At 45.4% G+C, this 21,005-nt stretch overlaps 1 protein-coding gene across 4 annotated transcripts in view; it reads right to left on the bottom strand.

Annotated features, from left to right (window-relative positions):
* Positions 1-21,005, bottom strand: part of Myo10 (myosin X) — a 192,802-nt gene that overhangs the window by 46,169 nt on the left and 125,628 nt on the right. For 3 of the 4 annotated variants that reach the window (XM_005081299.4, XM_040757665.1, XM_040757666.1), the window contains 2 exons: positions 19,664-19,772; positions 17,877-17,957 (listed from right to left, as the gene is read on the bottom strand). In XM_005081299.4, coding sequence (XP_005081356.1) covers positions 17,877-17,957; positions 19,664-19,772 — 190 coding nt within the window. Of the gene's footprint in view, positions 1-10,405; positions 10,547-17,876; positions 17,958-19,663; positions 19,773-21,005 lie in introns of those variants that run through there. The other variant, XM_040757668.1, reaches the window with a different exon arrangement.

Below are 21,005 nucleotides of genomic sequence, written 5' to 3'. Positions count from 1 at the left end.
TTAGACGATTAGAAGTTTTAGAAACTGCCGGGCGATGGTGGTGCACGCCTTTAATCCCAGCACTCGGGAGGCAGAGGCAGGCGGATCTCTGTGAGTTCAAGGCCAGGCAGGACCGACAGTCTCCAAAACAATACAGAGAAACCCTGTCTCATAAAAACCAAAAAAAAAAAAAAGAAGTTTTAGAAACTGAAATAGGATGAGGGAAATTAAACAAAGGAACCTGAGCATCCATTAAGCCGGGCGCTGGAGAGATGGGGGCTCAGAGGTTAAAGAGGGCTATTCTAGAGGTCCAGAGTTCAATTTCTAGCAACCACATGGTGGCTCACAACCATCTATAAGGACACCTAGTGCTCGCTTCTGGCCTGCAGGCATACTTGCAAATGAAGGCAGAACACTGTGTACATAATAAACTAACTTTAAAAAAAAAAGGTGTAAGCCGGGCGTTGGTGGCGCACGCCTTTAATCCCAGCACTCGGGAGGCAGAGGCAGGTGAATCTCTGTGAGTTCGAGACTAGCCTGGACTACCAAGCGAGTTCCAGGACAGCCTCCAAAGCCACAGAGAAACCCTGTCTCGAAAAACCAAAAAAAAAAAAAAAAAAAAAAAAAAAAAAGGTGTAGGCTGGGGTGTAGTTTGGTGGTTACATGAAGTTAGCATCCTCAAGGACAGGGGCAGATCTCATTCATGGGCTACTCATGCAGGCAGGGCAGACCCTTTACATGGCAGGGAGATTGGGATCACTCCTGGTAAAATATAAGTCGCTGTGGCCTAGAAGCAGAAGAGGCAGGCCCTGTCCTGAAGGTCACCCTGCTGGGAAGCAAGGTCAGCCAGTCCTCCAGCTGCTCAGGAGGGCAGTCTTAAGCTGAGCCCCTTCTCAAGTTCCTCCCCTACCACCAAGAAGAATCCAAAAGATAGTTTCCCATGAGTCTCAGAAACACACAAGAGGAGGCCAGGTGTGGTGGAGCACATCTGAATTCCAGCCTTAAGCAGGAAGAATAGATTGCCGCAAGTTCAAGGCCCACCCGGAGTAAGTAGGAAATTCCAGGACAGTAAGATCTCATTTCAGAAAAACCAAAGCCCAAAAAGACCCAGAGGAAGAGGATGAGAGGAAAGCTTATTCCAATCTCACCACGGCCTTGGAGGAGCTGACAGAAGGTTCAGCCCTCTGTATAAATCCCATCTGGGAGCCCTCAGAGAGCAGCCTTGGTTATAATCTGTTGCCTTCTTATCTAAAGAACCCAAGGCAACCTTTTCATCCTCTGAAACCAAACTCCAATTTCAATCTATTCGCCATTGTTCTACCATTTCTCCAGCCACCATACGGAGCAGGTCACAGCCCCTCTATTCAGACTCACTCTGACAAATAAATCATGCTGAGAAATACAAATTAGGAGAGCAGCTGTCTCTCTTCAATGGCAAGGACGCCCACAATCTTCATTAGAATGCTGAATAGCTAGAGATCTCACTGGGTCACTTATTAGGGCCCAAGGTTATGGCTTTGCAATGCAATCAGGATTCATAGCTAGGAAAAGGCAGGAATTAAACAGAGAACTAGCAGGTAAACATTCTTCAATGTCCAGACCCAGAATATTGTTAAACTGAGATCTGAAATGCTTGGTCTTGGCGAACAGTTCCATAGTGCTGCATTCACAGCAAATATGATATGCTGCTGTAGCCATACAAATAATCATCATATAGATGATAACCGGAATATGTATACATGGGTCCTTGCTTCTTGAGATATAGACAGACCCCCCCCCCCCACAACACACCCTAGAGCTAAGAAGTCCAAATTGTCTTGGCAGAGGGCTGGGAAAATAAAGATGTCCTTGAATTCATGGTGAAGCTAAAACAGTGTTGAGACATAACACCATGCACAGGGAACTTAATTTAAAGCAACTTAATTTGCATAAAAATGTATATCTAAGAAAAAAATCAGTGACGAATATAGACAATTTATAAATATTCATGAACACATGCAAATTACTGGGAGAAAGCAAAATCAAATGGAGAATTTTATTGGATGATTGTTCAGTGCAGTGTACTGAGACAGGTGGAAAAACACTGGCAAGTCCTGTGAAAATTTGACTGTCCAGTGGGAAGGCAGGCCTGGTGGGAGGGGGCATGGGTGAGCACAGTGTCCTAGGAGTCTTCTCTTGTGCTCAGTCATGTATTAAAGTGGCTGTTAGCAAGTCATAGTGGGAAATTAGCCAGCCCACAGTATCTGCTTAGCATATCTGTTAATGTCTGTTAAGTATAAATTAGAAACATCATACAGTGTTACACTGAGCAGTTACAGGTTGCTAGGAAACAAGAGGTCAAAGGACACTCAAAAGCCAGGTTATTCCCCTCCTTGGTTGGGGGCATTCACCAGGACTCTGCACACCAGGCTCCCTCCTGGGGCGGAGGGGCTAGGATCTGGGGATCACTGGAACCCTCAGCCAGTCTGCACTTCTGAGTGCGGCAATTCTAGCCGCTGACAATCTGGGTGTCCCCTCCCACTTCCAGTCCACAGCTTCAGAGAAGTGCCCAGTGGATGGGGCACCACCCTGCCAGCTTCTATGGCCAGTATTGCTCTGCCAATCAGTAAAACCTGAAGATTTGTATGAAAGAGCTTGATAGCAACAAAAGTTATTTTTGTTTGGTTGGTTGGTCTTTGTTTTTTTGTTTGTTTGTTTGTTTGTTTTCGAGACAGGGTTTCTCTGTAGCTTTGGAGGCTGTCCTGGAACTCACTTTGTAGACCAGGCTGGCCTCGAACTCACAGAGATCCGCCTGCCTCTGCCTCCCGAGTGCTGAGATTAAAGGCATGGGCCACCAATGCCTGGCTGGTTTTTGTTTTTTTCAAGACAGGATTTCTCTGTGTAGACCTGACTATCCTTGAACTCACTCTGTAGACCAAGCTGGCCTCAAACTCAGAGATCCCCCCAGCCTCTATCTCCCAAGGAGTGCTGAGATTAAAGGTGTGTGCTACCTCCCCACTTTGAGAAAAGTTTTTAGACTAAGCAAAATATTCAAACTAAAGGGACTGGGGATGTAACTCAGTGCAAAATACTTAGCCTAGTATACTCAAGTCCCTAGGTCCTCATTCAAGTGCCCTGTCAACCCACTACAATCAGTCACGCTCACAAATGATAAATACGCAGCAATAATAATGAAAAGGATTAAAAGTGTTTATGTGTGTGGTAGCAGCAGTGCTGGTGGGTGAATTTCCCTGAACCCCATACACAGCAGCCAGATGTCCACCCAGACAATCTTCCCTCGGCTCATCCGACCCTGGATACCATCTTTTACTCACTTCCGTCAGGGATCCACTTTACCTTACACCAAGTGTGCCCCAGCGTGTGTTTAGAAAATAGTTTGCAGCGTCTGCGCTGGCCCTTCCAATTGTCTTTTCCAGAATGAAGGTGGATCCTCCTCAAATCCTACTTGGGGCGTTGGTGAAAGGTTTGGAAAATGAGCCCCCTTTTCCTGAACTTCCACACAGCATCAGAGTCCTCTAGCAACACACAGTGATGGGAAGGAGAAGGGTTGTCAGTCACTGGGACCATCAGTGGTGACATGGAAGGAGGAGCTTTTACAGCCGTGTTCACAGGTAATCCTCAGGTCTTCCCCAAAGTGGGTAAAGTTCATCTCCAAACATCAATGACAGAATGACCCCTCAGACAGCGGCTACAGGCAGGTGGCGTTCACCTGTAACTGTCCCTTACAGATGTTTAGAGAACAGACCATTTTGTCACGCTGTTAGCCATTGGTTGTCTGAAGCAAGGGTGACTTTTCTCACTGGGCCAGCAACACAGTTAACTGGTTCTTTGAGAATTACAAAAGCCTTCGTCAGTAGACGGGGCACAGCAACACATCCTGGTCTCAGGGACACTGCTATGGAGTCACTACTACATGGCATGGCTTCGTGCTGGATAAAGCTGAAATTTTGGCTCCACAGGACAAAACCGTGGAAGGTCACAGGGGTAGACAAAGTTTAAACACCCCAGGACACATCATATGCCGGGGAACACTCTAAAAGGTTCCCTCAGTGCCCCCCCAAAGCACTCAAAATATAACGTCTACAATGATACCTGAACAATGAAGAGAAAAGGAAGAAAATACAAAGCAGCAACAACAAAAGCCCTGCGCACCTAAACCAGCTGTGCCTCCAGGACAGCTGCTCCAAGCCTTTTGAATATTCCCAAACCGCCTTCTCAATCATTCAAATACCTTAGAGCAACATGTTGTAACAAGAAAGAGAAGCAGGCTATGAGCACGCCGGGGGGAGTGCGCTACACAGAACAAGTGGCGATTGTACTGCAGCTGCTTCTCTTAATTGAGCGCCAGAGAGGAAAGGCTTTCACCCCAAGGACGTTGGCAAATCTGGAGGTGATGTCGACCATGAGCTGCCGCTAGCTGGTCCCAGATCACAGGAGCAACAGGAGAGAGAGGTGAAGCCCGCTGCTCCCTCAGGCCACAAGGCTGCAAGCAAGGCTGGTCTAAGAGGCGGCCAGGGGCATGGCTTTGCGCTCGGACCCTCTTTGTTCCCTTGATACTCCGCCCTGAGTCCTAACAGGCTGTGTGAGAAGCCTGGAAATCAGAGTCAGATGACGTCATGACCAGGTCCAACCTGTTCTTCCACCTCCACAGGACCTCATTTCCCTAATTTGCAAGCTACCTCAGACAGAAGACTCAGAGGGCTGGCTGTGTGCACCTGTGGTCTGATGTAAACCCACCAGTCGGGCCTTGCTGAAATTATGTAATGCAATCCTCGAATCAAGTGACAGACCCCAATTTCAGAATGAGACCAAAAGGCGGGGGAAGGGAGAGAGAGAGGGGGGGGAGAGAGAGGGAGAGAGAGAGAGAGAGAGAATATGAAGCTAATTTTTCTCCCCAACTTCCTCTGAGCACAATTAACGTAAACCAATGATTTGTATTGGGTTCTATTGACCCTGTGGACTTTCCCATGGTGCAGCAATTCTTTTTCGTCGTCTATGTAAACACTGCCATAACTGTATCTAAGTCTAGGCCGCCTTAAAAGAAGCCAGTATCTGCACACGTCTTAAAGACTTAGAACTCCTGTTCCTTCACCTGGGCCAGGAGGTGAAATCTCAGATACCTAAGTTTATTAAGCATAGCCTCCCCTCACCTCATTTTTTCTTATTTAAAGAGAGCTTTAAAAACAACCAAGGCAACATATTTTCCGATGGATTTTTCACCCCGTAAGGACTGGGAGCAGGGAGAAGGAACAATGCCCATAACAGGGCCACTGCACTCCCATTTCCTAGAGGCAGACGCTGAGCTCTCACCGTGTAATTCCAAAGTACTCCCTTTCAAGTGCGATGCTGACCGGAGCAGCAGCTGGCAGCCTAAATGACTGGCCGCATCCTTTCAGAGGGCTGAAACTAGGGCAGCCATTCATCTGAGAGGGTAGGCAGCGCACAGCCACCACACAATGGTGGGCAGCCCGCCAGTCTAAAAGCCCCCCCAAACATTTCCAAAGTCTGAACACAGCTTACTAGAACCACGCCACGTAACGTCAGGACTTGAGAATCTCCACCATTCTAAACGATACATCTCAACTCCAGGTTAAAAACAGCACAAATTCCGTAGAAAAAGTTAATGTGTGAGTGCCATCTCCCAGAGAGCAAACAATAATAATAACAGAATAAAAAGCAATAAACAGTGCCAACACCCTCATGCAGAGGTTCATCTGGAGACCCTGGGGGCTACAACCTGTCTCTACTGAGTAAGAACCATGACCACTGCAAAGAACAGGCTAGATAGACCACAACTACCCTCAACTGCCCAGTGCACCTGTCAGCAGGGCCGAGTGTGGCGATCTCTGCCTTAACCTGCTAAGTAAGCAAATGGTAAGGAGGTATCTTCCACGTGAGAAGTGGGGGGGGAAAGTATGTGAAATTAAATCGTGGGTACATTTCACTTCAAAGAGCCAGGCTGCACAGGACTGGAAAATCCAGGCAACTTCAACCAAAAACATAGGCTACAAAGTTAAGGCGACGGTGAAACCCAAATATGGAGCTTCAGGCTGGAAAGATAAGGTGGAAAGGGGCAAGTACTCACCAGCCAGGAGCTTCAGGAGAAAGGAGCCTAGATCCAGAGGCTGGAACAGGCAGGTGGGGGCAGAGCCCAAGGCCAGGCCTCCGCCTAGAGGAGCCAGTCAAGAGCCTGGCGTGGGGGTGGGGAGGCTGGTCAGAGGGCGGGAAGGAGTAGCAGTTAGTAGCTAGCGGTGCCCCTTGCCTGGGGGTGGGGTGGAGACCAGGAAGGAGGGCAGAACAGGAGGCATGAGGAAGCTTTCAGAAGGGTGCCAGAAAGGCTTTGATCCCACAGCCTCCGACTAGTTAAATATTCAGCAGTGTAGACAAGCTTGCTCGGGGGAAGGCCCAGTCCGGGCCCCTCAGTTCTTCTCTCGAAAAGAGGGTAGAGGTGTCAGTCTGCACATCTCTATCAAGTATATTCATGTATGTGTGTATAACCGCGTACCAAAGCAGGCAAGAAAAGGGGTTCAATTAAAAATTAATTTGCAGCAGGCATGGTGTTGAACACCTTTAATCGCAGGCAGAGGCAGGTGGATCTCTGTGAGTTCCACACTAGCTCAGTCTACTTATGTTTCAGGGCTGCCAGAGCTATGTAGATAGGCCATCTCCAAAACAAACAAACAAACAAACAAAACCATAAAGCAAAACAAAAAGCTCAAACCCAAAAAAGTATTTAGTCTTCAGAGCTGGAGAGATGGTATCTAGGTTAACAGCATTGACTGCTCTTCCAGAGCTCCTGAGTTCAATTCCCAGCAATCACATGGTGGCTCATAACCATCTATAATGAGATCTGACACCATTTTCTGGTGTTCAAGCAAACATGCCAGCAGAGCACTGTATACATAATAAATAGAAATCTGGCCGGGCGTTGGTGGTGCACGCCTTTAATCCCAGCACTCGGGAGGCAGAGGTAGCCAGATCTCTGTGAGTTTGAGGCCAGTCTGGTCTACAGAGTGAGTTCCAGGAATGCCTCCAAAACAATACTGAGAAACCCTGTCTCGAAAAACCACACACACAAAAAAAATCAATTTTCAATCTGAAAAATATCACATTTTAATTTGCAGTTCTGCAAATATACTATTAACGGTGTCACATCATTTCAACTCATTACTTCTTGCAAATTTCCTGTTTATGCTTTCTTTTTTTCTTTTTGTTTGCTTTGAGACAGGGTTTCTCTGTAGCTCTGGAACTTGCTCTGTACACCAGACCTCGAGCTCACAGAGATCCACTGCTTCTGCCTCACAAGTGCTGGGATTAAAGGCGAGTGCCGCCACCACCAGGAAGCTTTCTTAGTTTGTCTAAAGCATCTGTCATAGTCTTCATAAGTTTGTAAAGGCTCTTTACACATTAAGGCTACCTATTTCTTGATTTGTAATTGGCTTCAATGAACAGCAACCCAGCTACATGTATACACATACTATATATAGCCATAACAATGTATAAACTTGATTTAGAAAAAAAACTTCAAATATATATATCTACACATGGAAATAATACAACAGTGATGTTTGCAACAAGAGAAATGATGCAGTACCAGAAATATGACTTCAAGGACCGCCATTGAGGGCTGGAGAAATAGATCGTTTTATAAAGCAAACACACACACACACACACACACACACACACACACAGAGAGAGAGAGCCATTGATAGAACCCTACAATTATAGGAATGCTTCATGACATATTAGGCTGAAAAAAAATGCTTAGAAAGCTAAGATGATCCCAGTTTAGAGAAAGTAAGTATAGCGGGGTAAGGTAGCACCTATCTATCATTCTAGCTACCTTGGAGGCCAAGGCCAAGGAGGACTGAAAATTCTTTTGATATCTATCTAACCTACAAAGTAAGTTTAAGGTCAGTTTGGGTAAGGACCCTGCCTCAAACTAAAAATATGATAAAGGGGCTGGAAATGTAGCTCAGATGGACAGGGTATTTAAGGTGTAAGGATTCAGGCATTATGCTGGCCTGCCAGTCACCTGGCAGAATGTACACAGGGAGTACCCTGGACAGCCCAGGGTTCGACCCCGCCCACTATGCTCTCAGCTCTTTTCCAGCTCTCTTCCTGCTGTTCCCCTGGGGCAGACAGAACTTTTCCTGTCTCCCTCCCTCTTCTCTTCTGGCCTCTCTGTGTCTTTGTGTCTCTGTTCTCTTTCCTTCCCCCTCCGTCCCCTTAATTTTTTTTAATTATTTATTTATTATGTATACAGTGTTCTGCCTGGGCCAGAAGAGGGCACCAGGCCACATTACAGATGGTTGTGAGCCACCATGTGGTTGCTGGGAATTGAACTCACGACCTCTGGAAGAGCAAACAGTGTTCTTAACCTCTGAGCCATCTCTCCAGCACAGCACCCCCCCCCCCCCCGTCCCCTTTCTAATAAAACTTCTCACTTAAGCTCTGTCTGCCTGGGGTGTTTGTCCCCCGACTCATTCACCCTCGCCAGCCATGGAATCCGCCATGGTCCCTCATGCAGGGACACCCTTTGAACTTTATCCTAACACAAGGTCCTGTTTAGTTCCCAGGAACGGAGATGGGGGCAATATGTATACACTGAAATGCAAACAGGATGGTGGTGAAATTGTGGGTGAATAAAGAAAAAAGTTCGCCGGTAACTTTCAAATATGAAATCAGTAAACATGTCCTTTAGACTGATGTGTGGAGGTTAATAAATGCTGCTGGTGTGGCTCTCACCAGTCTCTGCTACACGTTTGTTAGTAGAGGGAAGAAGTTATCCTGAAAGCAAAGACCACACCCGCGCACGGAACTCAGTAGGTGAAGTAGGTGAAGAGCTGGTGAAGGAAGCTGAGGGAGACATTCCACATGCCAAGGAAAGCTGGATCCACCCCTCCCCCCCCTGTGCATCCCAAGATCCCACCCTCAGGTCTCTGCTCTGGAATCAAAGGGAATGACAGTGGAGGAGGATGGAGGCCTTGACAAGGATGAGGCTGTGGCCTGGGAAGAATGAGGACAGGGACACAGGAAGAATGCCCTTTGTACAGCTGGGTGAGGTGGGGAGTAGCAGAGCAGTCAGGAATAGAAGTCACACTAAGTGTGGGCTGCCTATGAGCATGCTAATGTGGGGCTTCATATGCTAAGAGGCTACCAAAAAAAAAAATCTATCCATGAAAGCCAAGTATCTGAGGCAGGCTCCTCATGGGTGCCAGTGGGTCCCCCTTCCTATGATAATATTCTGGAAGTTTAGCAGGATGAATTAAAGACTACTGGAGGACAGCAGCCAGGAGATGGAGCAGGTGTCCCGTTTACACTGTTACTGCACAGTGAGCAGCAATCATCTTCCTTTATACATGAGGCCCTTCAGAGAGACAAATACTGGTCCACTAAACAGCACACCATAAGGGTAGTGAGAGCCGGAGAGAGAGTGGTTCAGGTGCTTTATTGGAAGCCTCTCCATACAGAGGGAGTTAGCCCTGGAGATAATCACAAGCTCACAAGGGGTTTTGATTATTTCTAGATGCCTATTTCAACAAAAAGTAGATTTAGCTAAGTAGGTGGCAGACTATTATTATTCAGTGCTTTCAAATGTTGTTCTATTTAATATGAAAGACCACCTTCATATTGAAAACTTTAATCCTTCCCAGGACCCACTTAGCAACTGAATGGACATCAACTTAGCCCACCCCACCCTCTGGATGCTGGCAAAGATTAGCACTTCACTCCCAGAGTTCTTTCTTAGGGGGCATTTTCCTTTGGAAAATTGCAGCAAAATGTGCCTGGGCTTCCTTATAGTTCTCCAGGCTGGCAGCTATATTCATGATTGTGCGTGCTGTGTGTGTGTGTGTGTGTGTGTGTGTGTGTGTGTGTGTGTGTGTCCACACATTATCCAACAAATCAGTTAAATCACCTAACTTCTCACATCTCCACACTTGTAGGACCCAGTTTAAAAGGAAAATTTAGGAAGAGTTAACTCTTGTGCAGATTTCCTTTAAAGTTTCTATACAGCACAAGGCACAGAAAAAAAAAAAACGGTAGTAATAAGCTTTTGGGGAGAAATATTTCAAACAAAAGGCTAAAAATAACAACAACCAAGTTTCCTCTTCAATTCATTCACAATGTGTTTTCCTTTAAATACTTAGCTTATCCAAAATAGATCACACAATTAATGCCTCAGCTGACAAATGGATTAATGTCCTTTTTATAAAGGATTATTAATAATTCAAACCCAGGCAATCCAAGCCAGCGCCTCCCCACTTATTTAGGGACCCAACAGTTTGGTACTCAAGAGAGGCAGCCAGATCTGCTCCTTTGTCATTTCATCACTCAGTTTTACACTACAGCAACCATTACAAAGTAGATGAAACTTTTGGGCAGAACCCCAAAGAAGGGAAGACAAAGCAAAACAAAACCCTACCTTGAGTTTTCTTTCTCTCCCTTCAGGGTTTGTCCACTGCGAACAGCTGCATCTCTAGAAAGGGTCCAAGAGCATCTGGGCTGACAGACAATCCCTGCCCGGCTTGCTCGGCTCCCTGCCTTTTATGTGGTGTCCTGGGCTGTGCTTGCTTGTTTAATTCATTCCTGATTATACTCAAAGAAGGCCAGCCTCTCAAGGCTGGCGTGATAGGAATTGCTGATGATCCTTTTGACGGTAGGCACAAATGTGTCGTCATCCACACACAAACAAATATGCAAATTCATGTCAGTCCAAAGAGTTTAAATTTTCAAAGAGTTTGTATATATATATATATATATATATATATATATATATATATATATATATATTTAGAGATGCCGAAGGACAAGAAAGTAGGTATTTTAGCTGTGATCTTGGAAAACCCACCCAACGAAGAGCACCCTTAGCTTGAGCGGAGCTTCATTTACAGCTATTTACCCAGGTCTTTATAGAGGGCAGCTGAATAGTTGCCATGACAACTTGGTAAACAGGGCTGCAGTGACCACTGAGGGGTTTACTGGATTGTTTTGTTTGGGGAGAAGAATAGTTGCTTTAATGGTTCTTTTTACCAAAATTTCCTCAAAAGGTGAGGCTGCCTTTTCATGGATCTTTTGGTTGAGATATTCTCTAAGTGAAAAGAAAACTCTAGAAATGTGTCCTAGCTGGGGGAGATGGTCAAACCAGCCAGGAATATTGGAAGCAATCAGAAAAACAGGATGACTGGAGTTAGTTACCGATGTGGGTGTGCCCTTTCCAGTAAGTACACAAGTGAAATGGAACCACCTCTAAAGACCTCAGTTTACCCATAGTTGGTTAAAAGAGCCTGCAGTCTACATAATTTTACAGAGCCCCACACTTTCATTCTTTACAGTCTTTCAGACATAATACAACATCATTCATGTTTTCCTGTGTTCAGTAGAAAGCAACCCCTCAGCCAGGTCATTACAAACTAATCTTACAAAATATTTCTTGAAAAAGACATTCATTGCTATTTGAGCCAAATGTGAACATTTAGCATTTGGATACATTAGTGACACTGTGAAAATCAGGGTCCCCTTTTAGGGTTGGTTGTTTGTGTTTTTGAGACAGCATTTCTCTGTGTAGCCTTGCTTGTCCTGGCACTGGCTCTGTAGACCAGGCTGGCCTTGAATTCATAGAGATCCGCCTGCCTCTGCCTCCTGAGTGCTGGGGTTAAAGGTGTGTGTGCCAGCACTGTCATGCCCATTTTAGGGTTCTTAGTATTGACAACTAAAGAACTGAAGAACAGACTCAAATGTCAGCTGGAAGACAGTTTCACTAGAGGCTAGAGGAAGGCCCTGGATCAGGCAAGTTGCAAGGCTTGCTGTCTGGAGGAGAAAGAGAAGAAGGCGAGAGCAGAGGAAGAGAAAGTCATGTTAACCTGGCCTGGGGCTTTCGAGAAAGAGTGGAGGTTAGAGCACTAGGAAAAAACATACTTAGGAAAGAGATAGAAGAAAAGGAACAGAGCCAGGCGATGGTGGTGCAGGCCTTTAATCCCAGCACTCAGGAAGCAAAGGCATGCAGAGCTATGTGGGTTCCAGGTCAGTTTGGTCTACAGAGCTGAGTTCCAGGACAGGCTCCAAAGTTACACAGAGAAACCCTGTCTGGAGAAACCAAACCAGAAGAAAAGGATCAGTTATGATCTGAGTCATTCTGAAAAGTGGCAGGCTTGGGAAGCTACCAGCCTGCAGCCCTGTGAGGGAGCGCACTAGAGAGCAGGCAAAGAACACCAGCTCAGTAAAGGAAGTTATCTCTCTTTCCTCATTAGCTTCAGGTAAACTGCCTTCGTTAGTTTGAATCATGTCAGAATAAAAGCCATAAACGTTGCGTATATTCTCCACCACCACATCAGGCATGGATTACTTCACATGGTACTGTGTAGCTGTTTTATGTCCGTACACCCTCATGAAGCACATACAGCCACTCATATATGCAGATGTTGTCAAAATATACAGTCTAGAGGCAAGAATGTCATGACCAGGCTACACAAGGCATAGAGAGGAAGGCCTGACAAAATATATATATCTTCAGTAGATCTCTATTTTCCGTGGCTTTCGTGGCTTCTGTGCCCAGGCACTGCTGCAATTTCCCTTTCAGGCTGCATCTGAATGTGCTAGACCAGAGCCCTGTGTATTCAGAGCAAAGGGGTTAACTCTCCTAGCCCTGGGCACAGAGGATGAATGACCCAGTGGCCCCAGGCAACAGGAGCTGAGGTACAGGTGACTTAGGAAGAGAGTGGCCAACAGAAACTAGTTCCAGTCCCAAAGGAGTTAGTTCTCTCCTTCCATCACATGGACTCTGGGGGGTCAAACTCAGGTTGTCAGGCAAGAGCATACATTTGCTCATCCATTCTCCTGGCCCCTTGAGAGACATTAAAAGGAGATAACTAGAACTGGAAAAATGGCTTGGTAGATAATTGTGTGTGCTGTGCAGGCATGCAGTCTCGAGTTCTGACTCTCATACTTGTTAAGAAGCTAGGTTTGGTCACAGCATGCCTATGACCCCAGAGCTTGGAGCAGGGGATCCAGAGTTGGAACAGGAAGATCTCTTGGGCTTTCTGGAAGCTGGCCAAGCAGGCTTAGTAAGATGGCATCTCAAAAAGAATAAGATGGGGTGACACAACAGGACACAGCATGTCTTCTGGTCTCCACAAGGGAGTGCACACCCCACACACCAGTGAGTTTACCACACACACCTACACACATGTATATATGCTCACAGATGCACAAAACAAGATAACTAGTCATGGGAGGACAGACTGTTTCATAATTATTATTTGAGACAGGGTTTCACTATATCGTAGCCTTTGGTTGGCTTCACATTCACAAAAATCTGCCTATTTCTGCCTCCAAGTGTTGGGATTAAAGGTATGCAGCTGTTTAATGCCTTATTAATATAAACATAATCTAGAGGTGTCTGATTGGATGTCACCTGATTTGCTGTCTTCTACCCAAACAAGCCCCACAGAACAACAGTACCGGGTGTGAATGAATTTCATTACAGTCTTTTCTACTATCTTCCCAGGTCATGAAGCCAATCACCCAACTCCACTTGTCCCTTTAAGTATGGTTACAACATTTTGCTGGAGGAGCAGCTCAGCTGCAGGGCACTTCCCAAGCATATGAGAGGCCTTGGGTTTAATCCCCAGCACCAAGAAAGAAAAACAAAATCATTACAGATCACCCAAGTCATTTTATTCAAAAGCCTGAACACTGAGGGGCAGGGTATGTATTGTGGTAGAGGAATGATCTCCATTCTCTGTACTTTAAAGTAATCACAAAGAAGTGGCAAGCAACCATTTTATCCTTGTTATTTTTTCTTTTCCTTGCAGTGACAGAAAAATTCTGCATTTCATACTTAGGGAATCTCAGATTTGATGAAGCAAGATGTAGATAATGTTTGAACCAAACAAGTGATATACAATTCCGGAAAGAGTAATTCAAATACTAAACTCCAATGTTTAACCTTTCTGCTTTACTGTTTGCTGTGGGCAGATCTGCCACCCACACATCCTTGCCCATCCATGGAAGGTATGGCTCCAGAATGCCAGTACCATGCAGAGATCTCAATATTTGAGCAGGAAGCACCAAACCACTGAAGGAGAAGGGTTTGTGAAAGAGCCCTGGCATGACTGGAAAGCTCGGGGTATCAAATGTGAGAAGGGGGTCACTTGAGACAGCTGAGGCGATTCAACATGCTAAAATGGCAAGACTCATCCATATTACCCATGTTGTTTCATCTTCACATTTGTGAGGAGACAAGACAAGCTTTGAAAATAGTATTATATTATTAAAACTTGGACTGAAATATTCTCGAATCCATTATGCTTCTCTCCGCAAACCTAGGCCCTTATCATACCAAACCTATGACAGAGTAATGAGGCCTGGTAGCCAGGCATGGCGCAAGGAGCAGGCCTGGCTGATGCCATGGGCAGTGGCCCCAGCTTCACCTTAGCTCCCTAGAACTGCAGGCTAGTTCTCACAGCAGGACAGCCTCCCTGATACCCATCAGTCTGTCGACTTTAATTCAGTTCAGAATAGCTGCTGGCTTTTCTGAGGAATGTTAAGGGGAGACTTTTTTGATGAGATCTCACTTGTTAAAATACCAGGCAGGAAGAGATCACAGGCCAGAGGGATGCCCCAGGGGAGAAAATCAGAAGAGGCCCAGCAGGTTAGCCTTCAATCCAGAAGTCTCCCAGGTATTAGGGCAGTTTTTGGCCAGCGATTGTTAAACCCTACTATATCCCAACAGAAGGAATTTGAAAGGCCACATCACCATCTAAATACAACCCAGGGGGGGACACCTGCCTTCTGTGACCTTACAAATGTCTGAACTCAGCAGAGGGCCACACCCTCCCAGGCTGTTCCAAGTCTAGGGCAGGCTGCAGACAACCTCCTATTAAGACTAAATTTTCTGGGCCTGGCATTGGTGGCGCACGCATGGACTACCAAGTGAGTTCCAGGACAGCCTCCAAAGCCACAGAGAAACCCTGTCTCAAAAAACCAAAAAAAAAAAAAGTTTTCTTACCTTCATTGCAATTTAGCAGCAGGAAGGCTCTCTGTCACCCTCCCCCCAACACACACACACAGACGCACACACATACACAACCTAGGATGGGAGAGCCAGCAGCAATATACAAGTAACAAAAGCCACAAAGAATCCCAGATTCTTCAGACTCGAAGGACTATCCTAAGGTCTAAATAACTGGTCGCAGGCTGGAGAGATGGCACAGAGGTTAAGAGCACTGGCTGCTCTTCCAGAGGTCCTGAGTTCAATTCCCAGCACCCACATGGTGGCTCACAACCAGAACACTGTATACACAATAAATAAATCTTTAATAAATAAATAAATAACTGGTCACAGAAGGGAAGGCTGTTGGTCCCTAGCCGACAGACTTTGTGGCTATTGTGGATGCCTTTTTTGGCCACTGAACCTGTAAAAAAAACCTCTAGTATCGGTCCAAACCACCCATCACCTCCATCCTGAGGATATGGAAACGGAGCCACAGATATTTGAATACACCTCCAGTCTCCCATAATGAACTGAGGAGTACCAGGTGAGAAGACCTCACCTCACCCCCCTTGGTGCCTGAGGCACGGAGTCCACCACAGTAGAGAGCGGAGGCAAGGATCCCTGTGCAAACCTCTGGATTTATCTTCAGACTAAAAACATCTGTGAGATGTTCCAAGTGAGGGTTGGTGTTATATGTGTCATAGTACACAGTGGGCAGGAACAGAACAATTTTCTTGGTGGAACTGAATGAATGCTAATGAGGCCATTACTTGGTATCTCCATATTCTAATTAGCATTCTTCAAACTCATAAACCACACCTACGATTTAGGTTGGAGACAAGTTAGTTCTTGGGTCAGGGCCTCCATGTTCAGTACCTTTAAAATGGTGTCAAGATATTTTTTACGCACTATCCCCTGGCACGTGACTAATTAGTGTCTACAGCAAGTCAGGAGAACACAAGGCCAACACCGATCTGAGCTAGAGCACTTTGTAAAGCACATTCAAAGTAATTGGGTACAATCAAAACTCAGCGTGGAAAAATAACAAGGAAAAAGAAGTGATTTCTTCAATTCTGGCTGCAGATGGGCTTCAAGCTTTTATGGTCTAAAGGAAAAGTGAACTCTGTGTCATCTAAGAATAACAATCATCAAAGACAGAATTTTTCATTCAACCCGACATTTCTGTCTTTAGAAAGTCAACATCGGGGCACATTCCCAGTTCACCGAATCTGGGACGCTAACACCGATAGAACTGCCCAGGGATGTCTCATGCCAGAAGGGAACGGGAATGGCTCGATTAATCTGTGGTGCACCAGAAATCCAATGGACACCCATGCTCCCAAGACTCCAACCGAGAAAAAGCTGACAGGCTCACAGTATGAGATGTGGCATTATTAGCCCTACTGCTCAGAAGGGGAAACACTGCCCGATTAGGCTACTCCTGCCAGAACACGCAAGAACACGTCTGTGACTGTATGTAGAATCAACACAATGTCAGGTCAGAGCCCAAAGCCAACAATTCGGAGAACAACTGCTAGCAGCACTGAAAGCTGGGAGACTAAAACCCAAGTTCTAAAGAGCCAAAGGCCTGTTCAGGTTTCTCATCTTCATTTCTATTCTTTCATGTGACAGAGTTCTAGAAATTACTACCTGGGGGAGGGGGGTAAGTCTCTCCCTAAAGAAGGGTTCCGAAGAGGCTTGCTTGCCAAATGAAAATTAAATCATTAACATTTTGTATGGGTCCAGGATGCAGCTCGGCCGAGACAGTGCTTGTCTAGCATGCATGAAGCCCTGGGTTCAATCCCCAGCACTGCACAGAATGGGAACGATGCACACACCTGTAATCCCAGACTTCAGGAGGAAGAGGCAGAGGATTAGAAGTTCAAGGCCAGCCTCTGCTACATAGTGAGTTCAAGGACAGAATGGAGTACAGTACTTAAAATAGGTGTGGGGAGAGAGTTCAGTGGTTAAGAGCAATTGTTCCAGCAAAGGACACATGGTCCATTCCAGGCATCCATAACTCTAGTTCCAGGGCTGCCCTCTTCTGACCTCTGAGGGCACCAGACACTCATGTGGTACATAGACATATATGTAGTCAAAATATCCATACACATAGTAAGGAAATCTACATTTCTTTTAAATTTAAAAGATAAAGAACTTAAAACACATGGTGACTCGTTTATAACTGATTAGGTGGAAGCCCCCCTCTCTCCCCAGACTCTGCCCCCTTAGAAAGCCAGCCAAGCAGTGGCCTCTCTCCTCAGAAAGTCTGCCATTAGAGTGGCTCTTCACCTAGAGATACCCCCGACCACGCCCACTGGCTATTTAAAACCTGGCCCATGCATCTGCCTGCCACCTGTGCCCTTGTGTTCTGTCCCCTGCCTTCCTGAGGGCCACCTGGGAGTGCTCTGCCCTGTTTATTAAATCTGGATTTATTAATTCTGTCTGATTTGGCTTATTGCATTCGCAGAGGAGGAATCCATCAACCTGGGACCCGATACTTAGCAATAACCTCATGGTGTTTAACAAGAAAACTTAAAAACACAAAAACAAACAGCTACAACAGAAAAACCACAATAAATGTGTTTTCTTTTCCATATTTTGGAGCTGGATCCAAGCATTTAAAACCAAATAGTGAAGAAAACATGTAGGCTACCATGTAGGTTTGACAATGTCTCTCTTCAAAGTAGTAGTTATTTCCTAAACCCTGATGGCATCACTTAAAAGCTGACTCACATAGGCTCAGTGAATGAGGGGTTCCCACTCACAGGCAGGTTACAAGAACTTCATATCCGTTTCCAACCATCTATGACCAAAGGACTTTGGAGAAACCAAATCTAAGGGTAACCATTCCTAGAGCTGTCCTTGAGGAGAGCCCAGGCTGGCCCTTCGGAAGCCTTACCTTCTTGGTGTTGGGCTTGATGCATCGAACAAAGAAGGGATTAGAGGAGCTTAGAGTTGCCATTAAGGAATGCAGGGAGTCCTGTCAGGAGGAAAAGGACAGGTGGATTTAGCCAGCATAAAATAAAAAAATCACAAATCAGAGAAAAGAGAGTATTTCCATTTTAAATTATCTCACCATGACACAAAACAAGGCAAAGACCTCACTTACATATTTAGAGTACACATGTAGCTTGAACTCAAGTCCTACTTCATTCCTCTGTGGGGCCTAGTGGATATCTACTTCCCCAAATCTCGGTTCCCACATCTATGAAGTGGAGACAGTGACACGTGCTCACAGGGTGATGTGAGACTGGTCACACAAAGAGGCTGGTCCGGGGACGGGCACAGAATACGTATTTACTGGCTGGGAGGTGGCATTAGCACAGCTTCTCTGTGTAAAGACTGCTTGTCTTCCTACGGTCCCAGTACCAGCAACATGCTGAGGAGCTCCTCCCGCCCCTCAGTCTCCAGCAGCACAACCCTGGCATCCCGGTGAGCAACTCGCAGGGCAGATTTCATCAGTGTCTGCTGACTGACAGGATAGCCACTGCCCCTTCAGTCAAAGGGCAAACGGATAATTAAATGAGGGGGATTGATCTTCACAGGCTGGATAATTAAATGAGGGGGATTGATCTTCACAGGCTGTATTTCCAAATGACAGAAAACACTTACACATTCAAAATGTTGGTGTTCCTTATTTCCCTTGGATTTGGGTAACTGGCATCACTGTTATTTGAATATACAATTCTAAATTCCCAGGTATGATGGTATTTGATATATATGTGTCTTTTAAAGGAGATGTGATATTTCTTTCTTTCTTCTTCTTTTTATTTTTTTGTTTACCCATAGAAATCCTCCTGCCTGTGCCTCTTGAGTGCCAGGGATTAAAGGTGTATGTCACCTTGCAACATGTGCTATTTCAACATTGAATAGCTTTCCCTTACTTAAATGCATATTTTTCACGTATTGTGTGAAAATACATATATTGATACATTTATATATTATATACACATATCTATTTTTAAAAATATTTCAATGTTCTATGCATACATTTTAAATTCTCCTGTATACAGATCTGTATATGTATGTATGCATCTCTTTTATAGATATATTAAGTGTTCCAGGTTCTTCCCATGGCAAATCATCAGAACAATAACCTACTAAATATGTTGTTATAAGCATAAATGCCCAAATGCTTGAGCACTGGCATGCTTACACAGTCCTTCTCACCATGTCTCAAAATAAAAATATGACTTGAAGTACTGAAATAGTTCTACTTTAATGACATTGGTAATCGTAAGATTGTTGTGCCACTAGAGGGAAAGAATAGTACAAATTATTTTGTTAATTTAATTTATAAAATCTAAAGGAAAGTCTAAATGTTCATGTGTATACTTTCTATGTTCTTTTTTTTTTTTAAGTGTTGGAAATGGAACCAAGGTCCTCAAGCAAGATTAAAAAGAAAAAGCAAGCACTCAACTACTGAGCTATATCCCCAACCCCCAAGGTGTTCACCTGTGAAGCTCTGCTCGCCTTAAAAACGTGATGTAACAGAAACAAGGTCCAGTTTCCCCGTACACCCTACTCCTGCCTCAGTTATATGGATCATAAGAATGAGAGATTCTCGAGGCCAGCCTGGTCTACAGAGTGAGTTCCAGGACAGCCTCCAAAGCTACAGAGAAACCCCGTCTCGAAAAACCAAAAAAAAGAATGAGAGATTCGTGCAAGCCAGTGGTGCAGACTGACCTTGAACTGTGAGCTGACTGTGGGCCGCCGGTGTTTGCTTCCACATTTCAGGGTGTCCTGGTTGTTCCGGCTTGAGACATGTTCAAAGAGGTCGTAGATGAAGTCAAACCTGTGTGAAGGAAGCGAGGGACTGTGAGGTGTGCACACATGATTGTCAGGTGCCTGGGCAGTGTAATTACAGTGGATTTCCACGGTGATAATTAACATGGAACATGGTGGCCTGGAGAGCTGCAACAGCACACAGAAGATTCAGACAACCAGTGCTGGGTGGCCGGAGGCAGCCCTAGGAGCACCAGACTTCCGCAGAGGAGGGAGGAAATGGAAAGACAATGACTTGGGGTGGGGGCCTCATGGGCGAATAGGCCTATCTGGACACCCACCTAAACTCCTCTGTGGCCCTCACTTCCTCATCTACACAGTGTGACACAGCTGCCTCCTGGATGTCCAGAAAACAGGTTCTAGGACCTTCCACCCAAAGCAATGCCCCAAGTGAGCACTCAAGTCCCTTATTTATGACAGGTCAACGCTTGCATGAACATACACATCTTTCCATCCACCAAACCATGTCTAGATTATTTGCAGCAACAACATAACGGACATTCTCCATAGTAGGTAAAGTTTAGGGAATGATGGCAGGGACAGAAGTCTGTACATGTTCAGCACAGCCACAGTCTTGTCTTGTCTTCTCTCTCTCTCTCTCTCTCTCTCTCTCTCTCTCTCTCTCTCTCTCTGTCTCTCTCTCTCTCTGTCTCTGTCTCTCTCTGTCTCTCTCTCTCTCTCTCTCTCTGTCTCTGTCTCTCTCTGTCTCTCTCTCTCTCTCTCTGTCTCTCTCTCTCTCTGTCTCTGTCTCTGTCTCTGTCTCTCTCTCTCTCTCATTTTTTGAGACAGGATTTCTCTGTGTAGTCCTGACTGTCCTGGAACTCATTATGTCGACCAGATTGCCCTCAAACTCACAGAGACCCACCCGCTTCTGCCTCCCAAGTGCTGAGATTAAAGGCGTGTGCCACCATTCCCTGACCTTTTTCTTTTTCTTTTCTTTTTTCGGTTAACTCCATGGAGGAACTAACAGATGCAGCTATTGGGTTATGCCCATTGTGTAGTGTTGTGAAGGTCCAATCAGACAGGTTTTGGGAGCAAGGCAGACAGATAGAGGTTCAAATCCTGCCTCTTCCACTTCCCAGCTGTATCACAAATACAAGATGCTCCATCTTTCTATATAAGCATCGGATGGCTCACTGGGAACAATGGAAATCATTTTAGAATTTGTTCTTTGATACTAAAGCAAGAATAAAATGAGGAAATGTGGTCTAAGGCTAGAAGAGCTATGCCTGGGTCTCCACCA

The sequence above is a fragment of the Mesocricetus auratus genome, unplaced genomic scaffold (assembly GCF_017639785.1).
Source record: "Mesocricetus auratus isolate SY011 unplaced genomic scaffold, BCM_Maur_2.0 Super-Scaffold_100015, whole genome shotgun sequence".
NCBI classification, from domain to species: domain Eukaryota; kingdom Metazoa; phylum Chordata; class Mammalia; order Rodentia; family Cricetidae; genus Mesocricetus; species Mesocricetus auratus.
Note: the sequence above shows the minus strand (reverse complement) of the source record. Positions and strands in the feature narration are given on the sequence as shown.